Source organism: Callithrix jacchus, chromosome 9, assembly GCF_049354715.1.
Source record: "Callithrix jacchus isolate 240 chromosome 9, calJac240_pri, whole genome shotgun sequence".
NCBI classification, from domain to species: domain Eukaryota; kingdom Metazoa; phylum Chordata; class Mammalia; order Primates; family Cebidae; genus Callithrix; species Callithrix jacchus.
The window spans coordinates 98,065,333-98,092,153 of NC_133510.1; the positions used below are offsets into that span (position 1 = coordinate 98,065,333).

General features: G+C 40.6%; 1 protein-coding gene, 1 non-coding gene and 1 pseudogene across 2 annotated transcripts in view; 1 reads left to right on the top strand and 2 right to left on the bottom strand.

Moving 5' to 3' along the window:
- Nucleotides 1-5,995: 5,995 nt before the first annotated feature.
- The window catches only part of NDUFA12 (NADH:ubiquinone oxidoreductase subunit A12), a 36,920-nt gene continuing 16,094 nt past the window's right edge, over nucleotides 5,996-26,821 (bottom strand). The window contains exon 4 of the mRNA XM_035257317.2: nucleotides 5,996-6,275. Coding sequence (XP_035113208.1) covers nucleotides 6,095-6,275 — 181 coding nt within the window. The 3' untranslated portion in view covers nucleotides 5,996-6,094. The remainder of the gene's footprint in view (nucleotides 6,276-26,821) is intronic.
- Nucleotides 9,488-9,627, bottom strand: LOC118144523 (U4 spliceosomal RNA). The gene has a single exon (XR_004729297.1). It is a non-coding gene; the product is annotated as a U4 spliceosomal RNA (small nuclear RNA).
- LOC100398025 (MOB-like protein phocein pseudogene) lies at nucleotides 24,947-25,647 on the top strand (annotated as a pseudogene).

Sequence of the window (26,821 nt, forward strand, 5' to 3'; positions counted from 1 at the left end):
CGTGACTTCTCTGTAACTGGAATCAGGTAGAGCCATTACACACAGAAATGTGAAAGGCCTGGATATAGCCTCAAATGCACATGAGGAGGTTTGTGGAATACATGCATCCACTTTAACACAAAGTTTTTAAATAAAGCTATTTATTGGCTTATAATAATAATAAATCCTGGCAAACACTACTGGTTTGTAATATGCCCAGAGTTATGGATCAGAAGATTCATAATCAGGGCTACATCTAATAGGAAAGGTGACCTGCTGGATGTGGTGGCTCAAGCCTGTAATCCCAGTACTTTGGGAGGCCAAGGCGCGTGGATAACCTGAAGTCGGGAGTTCGAGAGCAACCTGGCCAACATGGTGAAAACCCATCTCTACTAAAAATATCAAATTAGCTGAGCATGGTGGCGAGTGCTTGTAATCCCAGCTACTCGGGAGGCTGAGGGCTGAGGCAGGAGAATCGGTTGAACCTGAAAGGCTGAGGTTGCAGTGAGCTGGGATTGTGCCACTGCACTACAGCGTGGGTGACAGAGCAAGACTCTGTCAAAAAAACGAAAGAAAGAAAGAGAGAGAGAGAGAAAGAAAGAAAGAAAAGAAAAAGAGAGAAAGAAAGAAAAGAAAGAAGAAAGGAAGAAAAGAAAGAAGGAAGGAGGGAAGAAAGGAAGGAAGGAAGGAAGGAAGAAAGGAAAGAAGGAAGAAAGGAAGGAAAGAAGGAAGGAAGGAAGGAAGGAAGGAAGCCAGCCAACTTGGGCAACATAGCAAGACCTTGTCTCTACAAAAAGTAAAAAAAAACAGCTGGACATGGTGGTGTGTGCCTATAGTCCAAGCTACCTGGAATGCTGAGGTGGGAGGATTGCTTCAGCCCAGGAGGTCAAGGCTACAGTGAGTGATGATTGCACCACTGCACTATGGTCTGGGCAACAGAGCAAGAATCTGTTTCTGGAAAAAAAAAAAAGAGAGGGGAGGGGAGGGAAAGGGAGGGGAGGAGAAGGGAGAGGAGGGGTTGGAAAAAAAGAAAGGAAAGGAAAGCGGAAAGGGGAAGGAGAAGGGGAAAAGGGAAAAGACAGGGAAAGGAAGGAAGGAAGGTAAGAAGGAAGGAAGATGGTACACAGCAGTAACAAATTTTATTACTAGAAGAGAAGTAATAAAGTCATAAGGATGCTGTATCAGCGAGGACATTCAGCTGCAACTGGAAGAAGCATAAGTCAATACAGATTCTAAGTCCAGCTATAAGAAAATAGTTGGGGAAATTTACTCGTTCATATCACTGAAGAGTGTGAATGAAATGTACTTCAGCCACATGTGGAAACGGGTTCTTAAGACACCAGACATCAGCCTGGAAAACAACTTTCTGGCTGGGCACCGTGGCTCACACCTATAATCCCAACACTTTGAGAGTCTGAGGCAGGTGGATCACTTGAGGTCAGGAGTTGGTGACCAGCCTGGCCAACATGGTGAAACCCCATCTCTACTAGAAATACAAAAATTAGCCAGGCATGGTGCCATGCACCTGTAATCCCAGCTCCTTGGGAGGCTGAGGCAGGAGAATCGCTTGAACCCAGGAGGTGGAGGTTGTAGTGAGCCAAGATCACTCCACTGCACTCCAGCCTGGGCGACAGAGTGAGACTCTGTCTAAAACAAACAAACAAAAACCACATACACAGACATGACCTTCCTGGAGCCAGAGCTGATAAATAGGGCTCCATTACTACGCTCTTATGATGTGACTGCATTTCATACTCTAGGCACTTGGCACCAGTGTATCAATTAACTTGTATTTGAGAAGAATGTTAAGAACAGGACTTTTCCATTCAAAGAAGGATGACTTAAAGCAGGGATGTGGATCTAGGGGGTCTTTGCAAGCTCATCACCCAAGTGATCGCAGACCCTTGAAATGATCACCAATTTTTTGGAAACATAGCATGACATCACAGTAATTAGTGTACTTTTTTTGTGCTATAATAATTGCTCGATGAAACTTTAGAAATTTCCTATGTATAACTATTTGCATGTTTAAATGTTATTCCCCACAAAGACTCTTTTTGAAACTTCAGAATTTGCTGTTCTGGGCTGCTGCTGTTTAATTTCAGTCAGTATCTCACCTCCAGCAAAAATTACTAAATCTTTTTTTTTTTTTTGAGTGCAGTGGCACGATCTCAGCTCACGGCAACCTCTGCTTCCTGGATTCAAACAGTTTTACCTTAGCTTCCTGAGTAGCTGGGACTACAGAGTCATGCTGCCACACCTGGCTAATTTTTGTATTTTTAGTAAAATGAGGTTTTTGCCATGTTGGTCAGGCTGGTCTGGAACTCTCGACCTCAGGTGAGCTGCCTGCTTCGGCCTCCCAAAGTGCTGGGACTATAGGCGTGAGCCACTGGGCCCAGCCCCAAATCTAATCAATACAGTTTTGCTTCATTGTGTCTACATGTAGAGGGCCTTTGTAGGTGGACTGTGGGTGGTCAGTAAATGCTCAATACACAGATTCTTTACTGGAATAATTTTGTTCAGGCCCTTTCCTAAAAGGAACAACAAGTACTATGAAGAAAACAAAAGAAGGAAGTTCATATAAATAAAAAATAAGAGGAAGTTCCTGAGGAAGCTACTTTAGATCAACTGGACACAGAACATTCTGCAGAGGAGGTGATACTTGCAAGATATGAATGGCACAAAAAGGAGCAACACAAAGATGTTAATATCCAGGCAGAAGGAAGAGCAAGTGCAAAGACCCAGGACAGGAATAAATCCAGTCTTTGAAGATTAGAAAGAGGCTTGTGTGGCTGACATATAGTGGGTGATAGAATGAGAAATGAGAGGAGGTAACTGAGAGGTAGGCCAACAGGCACATCACCAACACGAGCAGGGACTCCCACAGTCGCCATTGCCGCTTTTCTTTCCTGGGAAGTTCTACATATGACAAGACAGAAGGCATTCTAAGCACATGAATATTGATATTGGCCAAGGCATAGGCAAGGACACGAGACCTGAATTCAGAACAAGTGCCTATTCCCACAAAAACCAATCATCTCTTCCTACAATATGGAAGAAGTCCATGTCAGTAATCATCTGACTACTTTGTTCTAAATCTTGGATTATAGATCCAAGCCTCAAGGTTCATTAGCCAAGCTCTTCCCAAAACTTTTCAATGTTGCTTTTTTCAATCTCTGACCATCTGGCCAGTGACTGGTTATGGTTACAGATCTTCACCTCAGAGCATGTTTCCTTCAAGTCAAAGAAGTACATGATAAAAGGCAGTGCTTGGAATTCTGCCTACTAATTGAGATTTGCCCGCTACTGTCCTTTAAGACCACCCCAAATACACACAGTACATTTCTAGCTGATACTGCATATTATTCATGATATCTATAAGCCAGGTTTGGCACTTTTCGTTCTCAGTTAATTGGACAGTAATTCTCCACAAGGGTAAAGGGACAGATTGGTAGGGGCAAGGTGTGGGAATAGAGTAGTCAAACACAGAGTGGGGAGAAATCTGTTCATACAAACAAAATGTGTTCTCATGGTGTCTGGTCCCATCTGCTAGGTGATGGCGTGCCACTGGAAATGGTCAACTTTACGAGTAGGTGGATTAAACAGCACCTGGTGTCCCATAGTCTCCAACATCCCCAGTAGCAAATTAGAACTGTTTCTCAAAAGGAGAATAGTAATCTTCCAGAAGGGGGTCTGACATTGCTCCAAAGTCCTGTGGGCTTCCACTGTGATTCTCCTGGAGAAATTTGTCTCTAACTTTGGTAAGTCTCCAAATCAGCCAGATACTTTGAGAAGGCTGAGCAGCAGAGCTGCTTGGACTGCAGACTGGGCCACATACAGGGATTGTTTTTGCTCTGCCAGCTTTTCAGGTCACCAGGTAAATAAATAAGTGCAAAACATCTGTGTATTATACGCTGTCTTGAAAATCCAGGGCTCAAAAAGCCAAAACAGCACACTGAATACAGTGTCTTTGAAGGCACTGAATTCAACATGAGCCAGTTAACTAAAGGATTCTCAGGGGACTGGGCTGAGATAGATTAGTGTCTTATGACTGAGGAAGAGTTTCAAAAGAAACGGTTTTTGTGTGCTTCTTTAGCATGGTAGTTCAAAACATTGGCTGCAAAATGGAAACCACAAGGTGGGTGCAGGGAGAGGTTTTAAAAATTACTGATGCCTGGATCCTACCCTCAGAGATGCTGGTCTAATTGCCTGGGCTTCTGGATTATGAAAAAGCTAGGCTGGGAGTGGTGGCTCATGCCTGTAATCCCAGCACTTTAAGAGGCTGAGGCAGGTGCATCACGAGGTCAGGAGATCGAGACCATTCTGGCCAACATGGTGAAACCCTGTCTCTACTAAAATACAAAAAACTAGCTGGCATGGTGGTGTGCACCTGTAATCCCAGCTACTCAGGAGACTGAGGCAGGGGAATTACTTGAACCCGGGAGGTAGAAGTTGCAGTGAGCCAAGATTGCGCCACTGCACTCCTGCCTGGTGACGGAGCGAGACTCCCTCTCAAACAAAAAAGCTAATATGCAGCCAAGGGTGAGGACTATTGTTCTAGTTCCTTCTAGATGCCCCTATACCAACAGCCAGGGTCCCACTTTATACCTTAAACAGTTTCACTTTTAAACCAAAAGGTATCTGAGACAGGTCTCAATCCATTTAGAAAGTTTATTTCGCTGAGGTTAAGGATGGGCCTGTGACACAGCCTCAGGAGATCCTGACAACATGTGCCCAAAGTGGTAGGGCTCCAGCTTGCTTTTAGACATTTTAGGGAGGCGTGAGACATCAATCGGTATGTGTAAGCTGTACACGGACAACCTGAGGCGGGGACTTCCAGGTCATAGGTAGATAACAGACAAAAGGTTGCATTCTTTTGAGTCCTTGATCAGCCTTCCACTGAATACATACACCATTTAGTCTGGCTCAGTGAATCTGGATTTTTACATTAACAATAGGGCAGAGGAAGCAATCAGATATGCATTTTTCTCTGGTAAGCCTCAGAGATGATTTTGAGTTTTGTCTATCCTTTGTCCACGAGGAATTTCAAGGAGGGAGAGAGTAACTTTTTATCTTTGTAGCTATTAATAGCTTATTTAGGGATAAAGCGGGAGGCAGGTTTGCTTGACACAGTTCCCAGCTTGACTTTTCCCTTGGCTTAGTAATTTTGGGGGTCCCAAGATTTATTTTCCTTTCACACACTTGATGCCTTGAGTTGAGATTTGAGAATCAAGGTTTATTCTTTCTTAAGTCATTCAATGCCCTTGGAAACAACCACCGGACTCCATATTGCTATTAAACTGCTCCATGGTGGCTGCTAACCAGTCTCTGAGGGCCTTATCCTCAGGGGACTCGTGGATCCTGGTGACTAAAGATAGCCTGATAAGCTCTTTGGTCACTGGAGCTGTGAGCTTTCCATCCAGAATACAGAGGGATGTGGCACCACCTTTCATCCTACGCAGACACAACAACCAATTCCAAAGATCCCACATTTCCTTGAAAGTCTTTTGCCTACCTCTGGTACCAATCCTGATATTAAAGTTTTGTTTTTTTTTTTCATTTGTAAGCAACAACAACAAAAAAAATCTGTGACCCTAGTTAGCTTAAAGAACTAAGAATATATTAGAACAGAGCCTAGGATAGTTTACAGTTTTAAATGAACCGTTAAAGAAACAGACTCAGGAAATAAGATATCTCTGACAACCTCCTTAGAGAGCTTCAATAAAAGCCACCCAGTTCTGATGACTCTCAGCCTTTGTGTCTCTCCATTCAAGTTTCAAATTCCCATGAGAAAATCTGGATTTGCTTGGCTTGGTTTAGGTCTTCCCATGTAAACTATGGTAGTAAGGTAGGGTCCCAAAGCACAAACATGACCCCAGAGGCTGTTTCCAGAAAAGGGAACTGTGAACCAGGCAGCTACCCCAATGGGAGTCTACTTCAATTACCATGTTTGTAAGCATCTGTTTTGCAACTGGAAAACAACAAAGTGAAGGGCAAAAAGGCACGAAAGACATTGTTTAGTCAAACAATTTTAATCTAGTTAATGGTAAACAGTAAAAGTGTAGTTACATGGAAAGCTCCATATTTTGCGTGTTTACACTGTTCTTCATTGTCTTTACTTGTAAGGTGTTGAAGGTGGGATCCACTCCTGAATCTTCTTTCTGGTGGTGGAATAAGGTACATACTGTTCTGGGGTGCCAGTCACGTTGAATTTATGGGTTGTCCAAATGAATTTACGAGGAGTAAGTGGTTTTACTGTTGGAGGATCATCAGTCATACTGTGAAGCCAGCGATGCCTTAAAGAGGGGGAAAAAACCCAAACAGTTATGAAGAGGCAAAACAGCACAGGGGAAGGAGGGTTAGAAAGGTAGCCCGGGAACTATTCTGTTGCTTGGGTTCAAGCCTCAGCGCCATCACTTACTGGCTGAAGTTTTCTATGCCTTAGTTTTTTTCCATCTGAATATCCCTGTTCCTCAGGGATGGTATAAAGATAGAAGGAGATAATATACATAAAGCACATAGAAAAATTCTTATGTGTGGCAGATACTCAACAAATGTTAGCTACTGTTCTCATTACTGCATTTTTCCTTCATTTTCTTGCATTCATTCATTTTTTTTTTTTTTTTTTTGAGATAGGGTCTCACTCTGTCACCCAGGCTGGAATGCAGAAGCACAATCATGGCTCACTGCAGCCTCGAACTCCTGGGCTCGTGTGATCCTCCTACCTTAGCCTCTTACATAGGTGGGACTACAAGAGCATGCCACCATGCCTGGCTAACTTTTAGAACATTTTTGTAGAAATGAGGTCTCACTATACTGCCCAGGTCGATCTTGAACTTCTGAGCTCAACAGATCTTCCCGCTTCAGCCTCCCAAAGTGCTGGGATTATAGGCATAAGCCACCATGCCTGGCCCATTACTGTATTTTATCAACTCCAACACCATCCATTTTCAGACATGCCATTATTTTATCTCCCTCTACAAAAGAAAAGATGCTACCAAATAAATTATGGCACACTACTGATTATAATATGTATTCCAAATTTAGATGTAAAAATGTATTTTAGAATTGATAAAATGCAGTATTACTATTAGGTGCTAAAGGCCGATTCTAGATTTTCAGTACGCTCAGGTTACTCTGGCTCATGAAGGTCTAGTTTAAAACCCATGAAGCTCCGGCTGAGAAGCGTCTCTGATGCATTGTAAATTCAAGCGTGTGAATATAAACACTAGAGAATATGCAACTTGTTATATTAAAAATTTAAACTTGTTATATTAAAAAATTAAATCGGGGCCAGGCATAGTGTTTCATGTCTATAATCCCAGCACTGTGGGACGACGAGGCGGGAGGATCACTTGATGTCAGAAGTTCGAAACTAGCCTAGGCAACATAGTGAGACCCTGTCTTAAAAAAAAAGGTTAAATCAGCCCCCAATTCACAAATATTTCAGTTGTAAGTGCTTAACAATTTAATTTAAGAGGATATGTTCCAGAAATCAGACCTAAAAGCTGGATACCTGGAGTTGAAAGAGAAGAGACCAGTGATACTGCTGCTAATGACAGAAAAAGGAGGAATCAGTTTGTGGAACAAAGAGCGCGACCAAGCAGGAAGCTAAGCTGAGGGGTTTACATGGGAAATAAGGGGAGAGTGAATTCGTACCAGCCCCTAAGACCTGGAGCTCACAAGACAGAGATGACCCTATGGGGGGGAGCAGAAATGAGGGGACAGCCACAGAACTGCAGCCCCAAGGGGGAAAAAAGGTGATTATCTAGCTCCAGAGAAAAGGAGGAGAAAGATGCTTCAGTGGAATAACTAAAACTAAAGCTAATGAGAAAAATTTTTGTTGCTATGTAAGCCTAAGAATATTTGCTAGCAGTAATTGATAGATACTGCTAGGTAATTGGCTAAAATCCAGTCTGAATAGAGATAAAATATGATTACAGTTGCTATATTTGTATCTAAAGATAATTGTATCATGATCAGCTTATACAATGAAGAATGCAGAAGGCTGTACAAGCTAGGTCAGTGTCTGTCTTACAACCTCTAAAGGAAGCTGGGGATTAGTGAAAGTGACCTGGACCAATAAACCGTAACCATTCTTACGAGCATATGAGCGCTGAAGCCCTTGTGAGCCGATGGCGGTGAGCCATGCTCTACTAACCACTCAGAGGAGGGATTAGCTGTTAAAGTCAAGGCTGTCGCTTATCAGGGGGCTTTGTGAGCTTAAAGCACAGCAGAAATATTTAACTTTTACCTTGTTGAGTCAGCTTAACTAAAGAAAAATTTTATTCAAAAAATTGCTGTCAAGACTCCTGAAGGTTAAAATGATATTTAAGGAACCACAGTCCTAAGCTTATGCCTATTCAGTTACTTAAGAGAGGAACTGAAGAGCTCATGGAGAAATGGAAAATGCTCCAAAAAAGTAAAAGATAATTTTTATCACAATACACAAATCTGAAATATTTATCCTAGCAAGTCTACATGCAAGAATCAGGGAATGAATAAATAATAAACTATACTCATTATGGCAGTTTATAAAGAATTATAAGAAATGTTTACAGTCTGCTAAGCAAATATAACCCTTGTTGCTATTATTATTAAATAAGGGGTAAACAAATCATATCTTTCAGACTGCCACACAAGAGAGTTTTATTTATTTATTTTTTTGAGACAGAGTCTCACTCTATGGTGCAGGCTAGAGTGCAATGGTGTGATCTTGGCTCACTGCAACCTCTGCCTCCTGGGCTCAAGTGATTCTCCCCTCAGCCTCCCAGGTAGCTGGGATTACAGGCATGTGCCACCATACTGGGCTAATTTTTTAAATTTTTAATAGAGATGGAGTTTTGCCATGTTGTCCAGGCTGGTCTCGAACTCCTAGCCTCCAGTGATCTACCGGCTTTGGCCTCCCAAAGTGCTGAGATTACAGGCATGAGCCACTGCACCTGGCCAGAGATACTGACTTTTAAGTTATTTTTAAAAATTTGGCTGGGCACAGCGGCTCATGCCTGTAATCCCAGAACTTTGGGAGGCTGAGGTGGGTGCATCACTGGGGCCCAGAAGTTTGAGACCAGCCTGGCTAACATGGCGAAACCCCATCTCTATTAAAAATACAAAACTTAGCCAGGCATGGTGGCACGCACCTGTAATCCCAGCTACTTGGGAGGCTGAGGCATGAAAATCACTTGAACCTGAGAGGGGCAGGTTGCAGTGAGCTCTCTCGCCACTGCACTCCAGGCTGAGTGACACAGTGAGATTCTGTCTCAAAATAAATAAATAAGTAAATAAGCCAACGTACTAACTGCATTGTTTAGAAAATTGTGCTGCAGTTGGCATTAGACTCACTTCAGTTTTATATCCCAGTTATTATCTTAAAGGACAAAGTGTAAAATTATATATACTTGATACAGTCAGCAAAACTGTAAATAAAGAGACTGAGAGGAAAAAGATTACAAATACAAAAGAGAAGACTATTTGTAGAAAAAAATATATATTTATATATATATTCAGTCCTCATAGAGACTGCCAAAAATTGCCAATGCTGACTGTATTTCAAGTCGTCATGGCAGGGTATTGGGAAAAGTTTTCAATTAGCAATAATCACGCTTCAGATAAACCTCATTAGCTACGATACTGCCACTGCTCAAAGCTGTAAAAAAAAAATTACATTGGGAAAAAACTCAGTACTCAAACATACTGAAGTTGTATCAAAATAACTGGAAAATGAAGATATTAAATCATAATTACTATAATCTCCTCCACCGAATTATTTTAACTTTTGGGAATGAAGCTTAAACTTGTAACACAACTCTAACAGCAATAAATTCCATAAATGGTTAATCTTATTTTCAGTTGTATAAGAAGAAAAAGCGTGTCTGAGAACAGCGGAGGGAGATTTTCTCCTTCTTTGAAAACATGCTGCTTCACTTACACAGCCCCTCAGTTTGAGGACGCGTGCCACTCAAAGTGGAAAACAGGGATTTATTTGTGAAGAAAAACTAAAACAGCAGAAAAGAAAATTTAACAAATAAAAACACACATACAATATAAAATACATTAAAAAAAATCATTGCAAATGAAAACATTCCTAAAGAGTGTTTTGTATTAATAACAAATATAAGAAAGTTTAATGTTCTCTTTCAGAAAATTGCCAGAAACAAAACATCACCAAATAAGAGCCAACAACAATATAGTTAGGTTTTTTTCCCTTAATTGATACATAACATTTTACATATTTGTGGGGGTACATTTGATACTTTGTTACATGCACAGAATGTGTGCTGATCAAGTCTCTAAGGTATCTCCATCACTTTGAGTATTTGATATTTTTGTATTGGAAACAATTCAAGTCCTCTCTTTTAGCTACTATGAAATACACAATACTACTTTGCCTCTTTCTTCCTGGTGAAGTTAAGGAATCAAAGCCTGCAGTGGTGTCATCACAGCTCATTGCAGCCTCAAACTCCTGGGCTCAAGTGATCCCCCTGCCTCAGCCTCCTAAGTAGCTAGGACTACAGGTACATATCACCACGCTTGGGCTAATTTGAAATTTTTTTTGTAGAGATGTGGTCTTTATGCTCCCCAGGCAGGCTGGTCTCAAACTCCTGGTCTTAAGCAATCTTCCTCTCTCAATTTCCCAAAGTGCTGGGATTACAGGCTGGCTTCAGACCATACTGTTTCAGATATTTTCACTTAGTATCACTGAGACTAGAAATGCCGAAGATTTATTATTTTTATTTATTTATTTAAGGCAGAGTCTTGCTCTGTTTGCCAAGGTGGGAATGTAATGGTACAATCCTGGCTCACTGCAACCTCTGCCCCCCAGGTTCAAGTGATTCAGCCTCCCGAAGAGCTGGGATTACAGACACAAACCACCACATCTGGCTAATTTTTGTATTTTTAGTAGAGACAAGGTTTTACCATGTTGCCCAGGATGGTCTTGAGCTCCCAGACTTGAGGTGATTTGTTTGCCTCAGCTTCCCAAAATACTGGGATTACAGAATGTGAACCACTACACCTCGCCTAGAAATGCCGAAGATTTTTGAATTTTTCAAAAAATAAATATGAAACACTAAGGAAAAACTCCACAATGTTTTTTGAAGTAAAAATATTAAGCACACTAAAGCTATTACTCCAACTCACTTTAATGTATGAGATATTCGCACACATACTGCTCTTTCACTTATTTAGTACTCATTAGGTATTCTAAAGTCTACAAAACAAGATTACAATGACTTTACCATGGTCCCACATGATGTAAGTTACAGAGCTGAGGCTTGAACACAGCTTCCTAATGGTTGACTCAAGAATCTTTTGATTAGAAATTTAACTTTCAATCAGTAGATGAAGCTGGATTGGGATTATGGTATCCACAAAATCTCTTAGATCCATTTAACCCCAGGTTGGGATTGATATATTTAACAAATTTAAAAACCAACTATGGTTCATTATAAGACAGCAATTCAAACCTTGTTAGCACACTAACTGTTATTTAATTAAGTGCAATCTGAATCAAAATCCCAATGGGGTTCTTCTCAGAGTTTGACAATATGATTTTAAGCTCCAGCTGGAAGTTTAAGAAAATTTTGAAAACTCAGAACCATCAGAAAGGCTGGCATTGGCATCATCAGACATTAAATGAATGTCTCAAACATCAGAATTCTATGACAACTGGCCCAGAAGAACAAGAAGAAATTAGAAAAAAGTCCACAAAACAGACTAAAATGTATATAAGGTGAAACTGGCATTTCAAATCATTGAGAAAAGTAAACATTTCTCTCAACAAGTTATGCCGGGATAATTTTGTTGGGGAAAAAAATACACCATTAGATATAAGTTGAGAGGAGTGTACAAAAAGATAAACAAAACAAGTTAGCTTTCCAGAGTCATCAATGATTCCATATAGATTAATAATGCCAACAGATTAATTAAGGGTACTCTTAGAGTACCCTTCCTGCAGCCCAGGAAGTAAAAATTGCATTGCTGAAAGATCCTTTGTCCCAGTACTATTTTTTCTTTGCGACACTGAACATCAATGTCCACAAATTGGTGACACAGATGGGACACATTCCCCTCCAGAGTGGTCTCCAGCCAAGACCTACCTGGTACGAGGAATAAATCAACCTGGTCTTTCAGCAATGCTGGGGGAAAAAAGGCTTCAAGCTTTGGTCAAAATTCTAAAGGTTAAGTATGTGTAAGTGTGCATGTGAGAGAGCAGTATGAGTGGTTTTTCTCTGCAACATCTGTAATCATTTCATACGGCCTCTGAGCAAAACAAAAGTAAAGAGAGGAGTGAGACCTCTGAAAGGGCGAGGGGGATAGTTAGAATCCTCCCCTGGAAAAAGGCAAAAGGTAGCCAAGAAGGCTCCGGAGGAGCCCCAGTAAAGGCCCCTTAGAGCCTTTACTGCTCGTGCTGCCGGTCTTTTCCCCTGCTGGCACAGGTGCCACGCCTGTCTGCCCCGCAAGGTTCTGGGCGTCCAACCTCGGACCATCTGCTGCTGAGAGGGCCGCAAGGGTGCCTGTGGCTGGGGTCAGCCGCCCGTTGGGGTGGGGCCCAGGGAGGCGAAGGTCACAGGCGCACAGGGGCCAGGCTGCTCTAAGTGTCAGTGCACCTGCCAACGGCAGGGCCAGGAGTAAGGAAGCAGTGCAGGTGGCATCGGAAGTGGCAAGTGGCCTGTGCGGGGATGGCAGTGGCAGAGGTTACCTGCAAGGACACTGGCTGTGGCAAGGGGTGCTGCAGCGAGGGGCTCTGCAGAGGCGGGAGTGGGAGAGGCTGGAAAGCAGCAGCAGCAGCAGCAGCAAGAGAGTCTGAGGTTGGAGGCTGGGAACCTTGCAGGGCAGACAGGCGCCGCACCTGCGCCAGCAGGGAAGAAGACCAGCAGCACGGGCAGCAACTACAAAAGCCCAAGGCAAGTCTCGCTTGGGCCAGCGAAATGTTAGAAATAAGAAAGAAAAAGTATGTAAAAAGATGGTAAGAGAAAATTTGTGTGAAAGAGAGAGAGACAGAAAGCAAAACTAAAGAAAGAAATAGTGTAAAACCTTTTTCTTTTTAAGACTCAGACAGAACAACTAAGCCAAAACATGTTAAAAAAAAAAGTTTAAAAAGGAAAATTTTAAAGTAAAAGAAGAGGGAATTGTGGGAAGTAGAAAAGTTCCTTTTTAAAGTTTCCTTTCTTGTTAAAGAATAAGTGTGCTAGTAGCTCTTTGTTAAGCCCTATTCTAGGTAGCTGTTAAACATGCTATGCCTACAGGCATGTAGTACATTCTATGTTATTGTACTTTAACCAAAATATCTGTGGCTGGATGTGCTCACAGGCCTGTCCCAGCTCTTCATTGCTTTTCCTGTTTAGAAAAGTTTTAAGTTATTAGCCAATCAGGTTTTAGTTTAAATTGTGAGGTCTGGCTCCAGCCAATGGAGCTGAGACAACACAGAACAAGACTCTGTCTCTAAATAAATAAATAAAAATAAATAATAATACTCAGATACAAAATGAATATTTATAATCATAGGATATATTGATATTCATAGAATATGAAGGATCACTAGTAAAATTAATGTCAAAGGTAAAAAGCCATAAAAAGAAAAAAAGCTGATAGATCTTACCATGTAAAAACTATAAAACATTGGTGAGAGAAATTGAAGAGGATATCAAAAAATGGAAATATATTCCATGTTCATGGATTAGAAGAATCAATATTGTTAAAATGTCCATACTACCCAAAGCAATCTACAGATTAAATGCAATCCCTATCAAATACCAATTGCTTTCTTCACAAAAATAGAAAAAAAAATCCTAAAATATATATGGAACCACAAAAGACCCAGAATAGCCAAAGCTATCCTAAGCAGAAAGAATAAAACTGGAGGAATCACATTACCCGACTTCAAATTATACTACAGAGCAGCCGGGTGTGTTAGCTCACACCCATAATCCCAGCACTTTGGGAGGCTTAGGTGGGTGGATCACTTGAGGTCAGGAGTTTGAGAACAGACTAGACAATATGGTGAAACTCTGCCTCTACTAAAAAATACAAAAATCAGCAGGTGTGGTAGCGCATGCCTATAATCCCAGCTATTAGGGAGCGGAGGAGAATTGCTTGAACCCAGGAGGTGGAGGCTGCAGTGAACTGAGATTGTGATACGGCACTCCAGCCTGGACGATGGATTGAGACTCCATCTCAAGAAAGAAAAAAAGGTCTTAAAAAAATTACACTACAGAGCTATGGTAACCAAAACAGCAGGGAATTCATTTTCGCTAAAGGTGCCAAGAACATACGCTGGGGAAAAGACAGTCTCTTCTGAGAAACCTGGGTATCCATATGCAGAAGAACAAAATTAGATTCCTATCTTTTGCTGTATTTTACAAAATCAAATCAAAATGGATTAAAGACTGATATCTAAGACCGTAAACTATGAAAGTTTCAGAAACTATGAAACTAAGAAAACATTGGGAAAACTCTCCAGGACATTGGTCTGGGCAAAAATTTCTTGAGTAATAACCTAGAAGCACAGACAACCAAAAAAAAAAAGGGCAAATGAGATCACATCAACTTAAAAGCTTCTGCACAGCAAAGGAAGCAATCATCAAAGTGAAGAGACAACTCACAGAATAAGGGAAAATATTTACAAACTATCCATCTAACAAGGGATTAATAACCAGATTACATAAGGAGCTCAAACCACTCTACAGGAAAAAAATCTAATAATGTGATTTAAAAATGGGCAAAAGATTTGAACAGACATTTCTCAAAAGAAGACAAATGGCAAACAGACATTTCAATTAAAAAAATACTTTTTTAGTTTTTTTGGGTACATAGTAGGTGTATATATTTATGGGGTGAGATGTTTTAATACAGGCATGCAATGTATGATCATCACATCATGGAAAATGGGGTAACCATCCCTTCAAGCATTTGTCCTTTGTGTTACAAACAATCCAATTATACTCAGTTTTTAAAAAATGTTCAATTAAATTATTACAGACTATAGTCACCATGTTGTGCTATCAAATACTAAATCTTATTCTTTCTATTTTTTAATACCCATTAACCATCTTCACCTCCTCCTCATCTGCAACTATAAACAGGATTAAAGGCTAAAAGAAACAGGGGAAAATATTTGTAATATATGGAAAAAATGGTTCATCTACCATTACAGTCAGAGAAAGTCAAATGTCCAATAGAAAAATGAATAAAAAATATTAAAAGATGTCAACAAAGAAAAAGCTACAGTGGAAAACAATGAAGTTTAATCAAGGCAATGCACATTAAAACAAGGTACAATTTTTTACTTGATAAACTGGCAAAAATTTTTAAAAAGAAAACCCAGAATCCATGAACTTAAAGAGAAATCAACACTCATATACTACTGAATATATTTATGCTGAGAATATAAATTACTTAGAGAAATAGTATTTTATAAAAGACTCTAACAAGCTAGGCACAGTGGTTATCACATATAATCCTAGTGCTTTGGGAGGCCAAGGTGGGAGGTTCACTTGGGAGTTTGACATCTTCTCTCTTAAAAACAAAAACATTAGCTGGGTGTAGTGGCAAGCACCTATACTCCCAGCTACTTAGGAGGCTGAGGCAGAAGGATGGCTTGAGCCCAGGATTTTGAGGTTGCAGTGAGTTATGATCATAGCACTACACTTGGCCTGGGTGACAGACTAAGACCTTGTCTCAAAAAACAAACAAACAAACAAACAAACAAACAAACAAACAAAACCCACCCCCGGCAAAAAAAAAAAAAACCAAAAAACTATAACAAATGATTCAGAGGATCAAAGTACTAAAAAGGACAGGTTGAAATTGCAATGTAATTCAGAGGTAAATCTAGCTTCCAATTTATTAAAAAGCTATAAAGGAGTAGCAGAAGATGTCATTTTGGGATCAGCTAGTTAAAGTGAAGAAAACTGGCTGGGTGCCGTGGCTCATGCCTGTAATCCCAGCACTTCAGGAGGCCGAGGAGGGCAGAGCATAACGTCAGGAGATGGAGACCATCCTGGCCAACATCGTGAAACCCCGTCTCTACTAAAAATATAAAAATTAGCCAGGCGTGGTAGTGTATGCTTGCAGTTCAAGCTATTCAGGAGGCTGAGGCAGAATCGTTCGAACCCGGGAGGCAGAGGTTGTAGTGAGATGAAATTGCACCACTGTGCTCCAGCCTGGCGACAAGAGTGAGACTCCGTCTCAAAAAAAAAAAAAGTGAAGAAAACAGATTATCATACCCAAAAAATAATGTTTGTTGCAAGTAAAATAGTATATGTACATTCATTCATTCAACAAATATCTATTGCAGAAATACTATGTGCTAGGCACTGTTCTAATATGGCATTTGGGAAAACATACAATAAATTAAATAATATATAATACGATGTTAAGCAGAGGTAGGCCGCTAAGGAAAAAGCGAAAGCAGGGGAAGAGTATGGAGTATGAGAGGGAACAGGGCTCTACGGACTAGATCACCTGAAGAGCCACTGGATGGGCACTTGAATACAGTGAAGGTGTGTGAGCCATGCAAAATCTGGGGAAATAGCTAGCGCAGACTGGGCTGGGAGTAGGCTCACTGTTCAAGGAAAAGCAAGAAGGCCAATGTGGCCAAGTCAGAGTCAACGGGTCAGTGACTAGGACAGTGCATGCAGACTGTGATCACATAAGGCCTTGCAGACCATGGACGGAGTTGGGGTTTTTACTCTCACTGTGATGGGAAGCCACGGAATCATTCTGAGCAGAGACTTGACGTGATCTGATTTACATTTTAAAAGAGGCACTCTAATCAGTTACAATATTGAGAACACTAGTGCACAGCAGGAATGTTATCAAACCAGTTGGCAGGTGATTGTAGATGACCAGGCAAGAGATCATTGTGCCTTGGACTAGGGTAACAGTCACAGAGGTAGTGATGAGATGTGGGATATACTCAGAAACAAAAGCAGGATGAACTAGCTAATAGACTGAACATTAGAGAAATTAGACTGGAGGACGACACTGTTTTGGGCTTGAGTAAACAAATGTCATTTAAGTGCTTAGGAACATTTTGCTTGATAAGTTAATCTGCCTAATGCACTGGGGATTTGAAGAATTGAAAAAAACAGATGTCAAATATGTTCAATTTATAAATGTGACCTGAAATGCTTAATGGGATGTATGAATTAAATTTGCAAATGGGTATTACTGTTTAGGACAATGTAATCCTTTCCACTAGAGTTTATCAAACATTCATCAAAGCACAAGAAAAAATAATTGTCCTCTATTTTTATGCAAAAATAATTCAATTTACTAATCTTTTTATCCTATTTATAAATTGAACCCCAAGAAAGAAAAACAATTAGGTTTTAAAATTTGCAACTATAATAAATAGTATATTAATTTTAAATCCAAATTGCCCAACAATCCTTTCTAAATACAAAAGACCCACAGAAACAAAAATACTTGACAGAGTATTTAATGAGATAGGAAACATGTCTGTGACATATTAAGTGAGGGGAGGTAAAAGCAAGTCACAAAATACTGTATATATTACATGAGAAATGTGTATGTATATTGTTTATAATCATAAACTTTCTTCTAAAGAAGGTATGACCAATTAGCTACACTCAGTTTTTCTGATTTTTACAAAATTTTTTTACAGTTTTACACTGTGATTTTTTTTTTTTCTTTTGTTGAGATGGAGTCTCACTCTGTTGCCCAGGCTGGAGTGCAGTGGCACAATCTTGGCTCACTGCAACTTCTGCCTCCTGGGCTCGAGCAATTCTCCTGCCTCAGCCTCCCAAGTGCCTGAGACTACAGGCATGCACCACCACGCCCAGCTAACTTTTGTATTTTTTAGTAGAGATGGGGTTTCACCATATTGGACAGGCTGATCTCAAACTCCTGACCTTGTGATCCACTTGCCTCGGTCTCCCAAAGTGCTGGGATCATAAGCATGAACCACTGTGCCCAGTGTACACTGTGATCTTTTAAAAACATTCCTCTGGGCCAGGCACTGTTGCTCACACCTGTAATCCCAGCACTTTGGGAAGTCAAGGTGGGCAGATCACTTGAGGTCAAGAGTTCAAGACCAGCCTGGTCAACATGGTGAAACCCTTTCTCTACTAAAAATACAAAAATTAGCTGGGTGTGGTGATGCATGCCTGTAATCCTAGCTACATGGGAAACTGAGGCAGGAGAATCACTTGAACCCAGGAGGCAGAGGTTACAGTGAGCCAAGATCACACCACTGCACTCGACAGAGCAAGGCTCCATCACAAAAAAAAAAAAAGAAAAACATTCTTCTATAGTCCCAGTTACATGGGAGGCTAAGGTGGGGGAGTGCTTGAGCCCAGGAGTTCAAGGCTGTAGTGTCTATGACTGCACTTGTAAGTAGCTCCTGCACTCCAGCCTGTGCAACACAGCAAGACCCCATCTCTAAAACAAATACCCCCAAAACATTCGTTCTCTACCCAAAAGCAGACTCTCAAAAAGTTGTTGAATCAGTGAATAAAATATTAACCGTATTGCTTCCAGGCCAAAGGATAGGAGCTTATTTTTGTTTCTACCTCTATTAATATTTCTCTGGACTTCCAAAGTTTCTATAATTATTGTATATTCTTATAATTGGGAAAAAATATTTTAATGCTAATTATAAGGACTGTTTTAATAACATGAAAAACTGCTTATAATATTAATGGAAAAAAGCAAGTAAAACGGAATATGGTTACAAACACAACTACACAAAAGGTATTAAAAATTGGCCGGGTGTAGTGGCTCACACATGTAATCTCAGAACTTTGGAAGGCTGAGGCAGGTGGATCACATGAGGCCGGGAGTTTGAGATCAGATTGGCTAACATGGCGGAACCCCATCCCTATAAAAAAACAACAACAACAACAACAAACCCCCCCACCCCAAAATTAGCTGGGTGTGGTGGTGGACAACTATAATCACAGATACCCAGGTAGCTGGGGCACAAGAATCACTTGAACCTGGGAGGCAGAGGTTGTAGTAAACTGAAATCATGCTGCTGCACTCCAGCCTGGGTGATAGAGCGAGACCCTGTCTCAAAAAAAAAAAAGGATTAAAAAGGATTAATGGAAATATGTACAATATTGACAGTGCATGTCTACCACAGGCTATGTGAGTCATTCTCCTTTGCTAGAATCTGTACTTTTCTGATCTCTCTGCATTTCTTTCAAGAACAGATTCCATGTAGATTCAATGAACTTCTTATTGCCAAATCACACATTTTTCTGTCATCCTCTTACTCAACCTCTTGGCAACAATCAAAACAACAAGACTTCCCTTCCTAAAATATAAATCTTTCCTCCCTTTCCTTCTACCTTGCTAGCTACTTATCATTGTTCTTTGCTGGTTTGGCATGTTTGACCGTTGGCCTAAGCTCAATTCGTATATCCAGCTGTTTACTTGATATATCTAATCATGTGGATTTCACAACAGGTATCATAAACTTACTATGTCCAAAAAGAAGCTTCTGATTTTAATTCTCCACCCCCACCAATCTGCCCTTCTACAAGTCTTCCCATCTCAGTGAATGGTCCCCACATTATGGTACCAACCACTCAAGCCCCAAACCTATAAATCATCCTTGATTCTTGTCTATCACCTTCATGTAATGGCCCCCACCTGCCACCCTATTTATCTATAAAGACTTCTAGAACATATCATGCCAAATGAAAAACAGCTGACCACCACGACGTTCAGCATCTTAAACAAACTAACCTTTCAAGAGCAAAACCATTTATCAATTTTGCCCTGGCCACAGAAAAAATTTCAGGGACAAAATTATTTTCTGTTAAAAAAATAACCCTTTAACATGCAATATTATTTTTTAAATGATGTATTTATGTATTACTTCGGTACATTAATTTTAATAAGAAAAATCAAGGTACAAGGAAACACTAGTGTAACTACACTGAAGGAGAAAGACATGTTAGTAAGAAATGAACAGAAAGTGCCACCAAGTGGGAAAATGGTATACATGCAATAGAGGAAAATCTATCCAGCCCATGTCTTGTTTCTTATCAACTTGCTTCAAAGGACTTCAAGGTTCTAATACTTCAAACCACAAACAGCACATATTTATTTCTTTTGATACAAATGAAAACAATGATTTTATACAGCCATGCATGAAATAGCCCAAACTTTCTACTTTTCTACACTGATTCTATATAAAACCTAACTACCATAACAACGAAAATGAAGACTTTTGTGTGTTACTGTATACATGGTGGCAATTAGATAACTTCAGAATAAAACTGCAGGCAATAAAGTGGTATCGAATAAAATAAAAACAAAAAGAAAGAAAGAAAGAAAGAAAGAAAGAAAGAAAGAAAGAAAGAAAGAAAGAAAGAAAGAAAGAAGAAAGAAAGAAAGAAAGAAAGAAAGAAAGAAAGAAAGAAAGAAAGAAAGAAAGAAGGAAAGAAAGAAAGAAAGAAAGAAAGAAAAGTATAGAATGGTATTTGGGCTGCACGCAGTGGCTCATACCTGTAATGTCTGCACTTTGGGAAGCCAAGGCAGGTAGATAGCTTGACCCCAGGAGTTTAAGACCAGCCTAGGCAACATGGCAAAACCCTGTCTCTAGAAAAAAAATACAAAGGTAGCCAGGTGTGGTGGCCCATGCCTGTAGTCCCAGCTACTCCGGAGGCTGAGGCAGCAGGATGGCTTAAGCCTGGGAGGTCGAGGCTGTGGTAAGCCAAGATCGTACTCCAGCCTGGGTGACAGAGTGAGACCCTGCCTCAAAATAAAATAAAATGTTATTTGTTATCTACTTAAATACTTTTGGAGTATTCTACGCAATCAAATTAAACTAATATGAATTCCTGAAGAAGAAATTAATATCTTGTTGCTGATCTCATAAGAGAATAAAACATACAGGAAAATGAAGGTACTGTAACAAAAATAACAGACACTAAATCCTAACACAGTATTAGTACTAGTATTCATTGAGTGCCTATAAACTACAAGAGAACGAAGACCATACTAGTTTCTTCACTGCTGTGAATATATAAACCTACCAAGGCCTGACGTATAGAGGGGTGCTCAATAAATATTTGTTGAATGAATCAAGTTTGTATGCAGACTTGTGTTAGGTTCTAGGCAATCCCCATTTCTTATTTTCAAGGCATGTGTATGTAGCTCAACTGCCCATCCAAGAAGTTTGCACCACCATCTTTGGTTTATACTGGTGGACCTAGCGGCCTTTACTGGCAGCTGGCAGATTCAAAAAAGTGAAGGTCTATAGACCACATAGATAAAATGAACTCATTTTTAAAATAAGATTTCTAATGTTTCCCATAAATTAGAGAACATTAAGTGAAACAGAGAAGCTGACTAAAATTCTATCAAAACCACTAATGTCTCTAAGGGAAATCTTCCCCTAGGTGAGATTATGCAGCTACTGAACAGACTCATAAGACTATCATAGGCCATACTTGACACCTGAGAACTCAGGACAGAGGACAGGAACCACAGCCTGCCAGCTGGGCAGCGTCAGATGTTCCTCTCCCTGGGAGTCTGTGCAGTTGTTCATGCAAGTGACAGCTCACCCAGCCATCCAGAAGCTAGTTTCTTTAACTCCCTAGATGACACAGCACAGGCTCGAGGGAGATGAGAGCAACATCAGGCAGGTGCAGGAGCTCCCTTGTGCTCCACCAAAGCCAATGTCTCTAATAACTCCAAAGGCATAGCTTCAGGATTCCCTTTCCCACCAGGGTCACGCCAGTTCTAAGAGCAGTAGCACTCACCAGGCATTCATAATTCGTCTCAATCCAAATGCAATTTCCCAATCAGAGGTTGATTTTATGTTGCAGTACAGTTAATACAAGTTTATCTGGTTTCCAGGATAACAGAGCTAGGCATTTAACTGAAGGTCATATTCTCCCAACCCTTAATTTATAAAATTAAGTTGAATACTACACTAGATTAAGTCTAACCAAAATCCTATTTCCAGCACCAATCTCCACCCTACCCAACAGGCTACATTTCAACTGTCTACTCACCTTCTCACGTGATCATCTATCAAGCTTCTCATACTTAACATAGACCAGGTAGAACTCTTGACCACCTCTTCCAAACCTGCTCCCCTACTCCACTCCTCCCTAGCTCAGTGACTATACCTCCAGTAGTTAAGGCAAAAAATCCTGAAGTCATCCTGACTGCTTTTTCTCTCAAAAGCCAGTCAATTGGCAAATCCTGCTGACCCCATCTTACTTGGCACCCTCTAAAAGAGCCTCCAGTGATCACCTCCTCCTGGTATTCACACCCTGGTATAATACTCTCTTCTTAAGTGTGGATGGACTGATTGACTTGCTTCTAATGCTGAAGTATGGGATGTTACTTCCTAGATGAGGTTTAAAAAGACTGTGTTTTCCAACTTGGTGTGGGGAAGCCAGATGCCACGTCATGAGGTAGCCTGTGCAGAGGTCTGCTGAGTAAGCTTGGAAGCAAATCTTCTGAGGTCTGTCTACCGCCACATGAGTAAGTGTGGCAATGAGTCCTTCCCAAGTCAAACCTTGGGAGCATGGCAGCCTCAGATGAGATCTCGATTGTAATCTTGTGAGAGACCCTGAGCCCAAGGTATCCAGCTAAGCTACACTCAAATTGCTGTGAGATAACGTTTACTGTCTTAAGCTAAGTTTGGGATAACTTGTTCCACAGTAATAGACAACTAATATGATCCCAAGTCTCACAAACTGCATCACTAGCTCCCTGGTCCAGCCCCATCAACAGCCTAGGCAATGACATAGAACAGCTTCTTCAGTGATCAGTCTGCTTCCACACTTGCCTTGCCCCCCTTCCTTTATTCTTCACAACAACCATAGAGATGCTTTAAAAATGTAAATCAGAGTGCAAAAGCCATTAGTGGGGCCAAGGAAAGTAGACATCTGCACTTGGTATGTGAGGGGGGATCCGGCAAGATGTGTCAGAGCCTGCATGGGGAAAAGAGCCTGTCCACACAGGGAGAGGAGAAGTGGCAAGTTAGTTTGGGGTGCTGGAGGCAAACTGGGGTAAGGAGGAAATCCAGTGGGGGAAGAGGATGAGAGGGCAGCAATGGAAACTTAGTTACACACAGTAGAATTGGTCAAATATCTATATTAAGAAAAAAAACAGCTATAAATGTGGAAAGGGAAAAAACTACAGTGTAACCTGTACTGGTGGACTACCATCAGTGGTACTGGTGTGGACACACGATCATTACATATGTTCCCTAGCTTGTCCACTGAGAAGGCCTGGGAGCACTGACATTCCAATAACGATGAGCAAGCAAGTCTTACATTCAGATCTTAGTTTCTAATACCACCCTCCACTAAAACACAAGGAAGTAAACAAACACAGGGCTCCTCAGAGAAATGGCTGTCTCCAAGCCTGGAACAGAGAAATGACAAGATGAACCTGAAACACCTCATGTCAGGAAGTAAAAGGTGCTCCAAGAATGATGAAGACCTTTCAAAAGGACCCCCTAATGCTAATAGCCAAAATACATATAATACATATATCCATATATAATATGGAATTCAAAAAACTCAAGAGCAAAAAAACACAATTAAAAAAATGGCAAAGTGGCTGGGCATGGTGGCTCATGGGCTCATGCCTGTAATCCTAGCACTCTGATAGGCCAAGGTGGGAGGATCACTTGAGCCAGGAGTTACAGACCTGCCTGGGCAACATAGGGAGGCCCTGTTTTTATACAAAAAATTTTTAAAAATTAATCAGGCGTGATTAATTAATCAGGCTGTAGTTCCAGCAACTTAGGAGGCTGAGGTGGGAGGGTTGCTTGAGCCTAGAAGGTCAGGGCTGCAGTGACCCATGGTCACACCACTGCATTTCAGCCTGGGCAACATACCAAGACTCTACCTTTAATAAAAGCAGTTGGTGGAGACAAAGAACCTGGACATTTCTTGGAAGATATATAAATGGCCAACAGCTAGATGAAAAAAGTGCTCATTGTCACTAATCATCAGGGAAATGCAAATTAACACCACAATGAGATATCACTTCACATCTGCTAAAATGACTTATCAAAAAGAGAGAAGATAACAAGTGTTGGCAAAGGTGTGAAGGAAAGGGAATCTGTGGCTGGGTGCAGTTGCTCATACCTGTAATCTTAGCACTTTGGGAGGCCAAGGTGGGTAGATCATCTGAGGTCTGGAGTTCCATACCAACCTGCAACATGGTAAAACCCCGTTTCTACTAAAAATACAAAAATTAGCTAAGTGTAGTGGTTCATGCCTGTAATCCCAGCCACTTGGGAGGCTGAGGCAGGAGAATCACTTGAACCCGGGAAGTGGTGGTTGCAGTGAGCTGAGATTGTGCCATTGCACTCCGGCTGGGGTGACAGAGGGAGACTGTGTCAAAAAACAAACAAAAAAAAAAAAGAGAAAGAAAGAAAGGGAGGGAAGGAGGGAAAGAAGGAAAGAAGAAAGGAAGGAAGGAAGGTAGGAAGGAAGAAAAAAGAAAGAAAGAAGAAAAGGTAAAAAAGGAACCTGTGCATTGTTGGTGGGAATGTAAATTAATGTAGCACTATGGAAAACAGCATGGAGGTTCCTCAGAAAACTAAAAATAGAATTACCATATGATTCAGCAATCCCACTTCTGGGTGTATATCCAAAGGAATTATACCCAGAAGTAAGATTGCTGAATTATGCTGAAGAGATATGTGCACTCCCACGTTCACTGAAGCATTATTCACAAAGCTAAGATGAAGAAGCAATCTAGGTGTCTATCATCAGATGAATGAATAAACAAAATGTGGTATATATACACAATGGAATACTGTTCAGCCTTAAAAAAGGGGGAAATTCTGTCATTTGGACATCGTGGATGAACCTGGAAGACATTAAGCTAAGTAAAATTAGCCGGGCACAGCAAGATAAATACTGCATAATCCCATTTATATGTGGAATCTTAAAAAATTGAATTCACAGAAGAAGAGATATCGAGGTACCAACTCCAGCTGCCCTGACACTGGCCTATGGTCATGGTAGAGGGGACAGCAGTGCTGAGGTGGAACAGACTGGGCACCAAGGTACAAGATTTCTATAATTGGCCTGATGAATCCCTTGAGAAAATGGACAGTACACTCCTGGTTCAGCAGTACATTCAACAGAACTTAAGAGCAGATTGCTCCAATATTGACAAAATTCTTGAACCATGTGAAGGCCAAGATGAAAGTGTATGAAGTATGAATATTTAAAGCAATTCTGCCTTGAGCTAAATGGACCTGATGTCAAACTTCAGAGTGAATGCCATCCAGATACTTGTACTCAAATGACAGCAACTGAACAATGGATTTGTCTTTGTGCAACTCATAAAACAAGAGTGTCCTGCTATAGACTACACTAGACACATACTTGATGGTGTTGCGTCTTCTGAATAGCAATAAATATTTTCCCATCAGCGTTAGTACAAAGGAATCATCGGTAGCAAAACTAGGATCAGCATGCCATAGGTTTTACAGATTTACAGAATATTTTCACATGCTTATTTTCATCACTGGCAAATTTTTGATGAATAAGAAAACAAAACATTTTTGTGTCATCAGTTTACTAACTTTGTGCTTAAGTACAATTTGATGTCCAAGGTTAACCTTAGTGTACTAATTTTAGAAGAGGAAGTTCAGAATTCAGTTTCTAGGGCAAGTGAAACATGAAGGGAATTATATAGAAAAATGTACTGATCACAGGATTGACATTAATTATGAGCTGTATATATCATTTTAGACATATCAGTCATGTGTCTATATTATAGTTTCTTCGTTCAGCATAGATTTTGGTAAGCTGTGTTTGTCTTTTATTTTATTTTATTTTGAGACAGTCTCGCTCTGTCCCCAGGCTGGATGGAGTGCAGTGGTGCGATCTCAAGCTCACTGCAACCTCCGCCTCCCGGGTTCAAGCAATTCTCCTGCCTCAGCCTCCCGAGCAGCTGGGACTACAGGTGCCTGCCACTACGCCCAGCTAATTTTCATATTTTTAGTAGAGACAGGGTTTCACCATGTTGCCAGGATGGGCTCGATCTCTTGACCTCGTGATCTGCCCGCCTTGGCCTCCCAAAGTGCTGGGATTAAAGGCATGAGCCACTGCGCCCAGCCGTTTGTCTTTTATTAATAAAATGAGAATTTCTTTTTAAGTTATTCATAAACTGTATATTTGTAGTTTGACATTCATGGATTTTCAATAAGATTATGGCTGGGTGTAGTGGCTCACATCTGTAATTCCAGCCCTTTGGAAGGCCAAGGTGGGTGGATCATTTGAGCTCAGGAGCTTGAGACCAGCCTGAGAAACATGGTGAAACCGTGTCTCTGTGAATACCACCAAAAATTAGCCAAGCATAGTTGCACAGGCCTGTAGTCCCAGCTACTTGGGAGGCTGAGGCAGGAGAACCACTTGAACCCGGGAAGCAGAGAGTGCAGTGAACTGAGATCATACCACTGCACTCCATTCTAGGTAACAGAGGAAGACTGTCTCAAAAAACAAATAAAAATAAAAAATAAATCAGATTATATCTGTTTATAATGCTATTAAAAAAAGAATTTACAGTTTGTAAAACTGCTGCTAAATAATCACTGGATCACAATCTTTGTCAAACAAATCCACCTATAATAAAACGAGTGAGGCTGAGGTTTTGCACAAGCCATATACTAAACAGGTGGTGATGTTTTCCTTTGGTTTTACCTCTGAGTTTAGATATTCCAGAAACTTTTGTAGTATACTGTTCCATTTTACCTGTTAACTTTCCCAAAATGAGATTAAAGTGTTGTGAAATTCTGTTTATAGTTTTTAATATGCATATTTTTATGTGTATATCTAAATATAAATGCAAATGAAGCATTAGTAATAATTACATAATC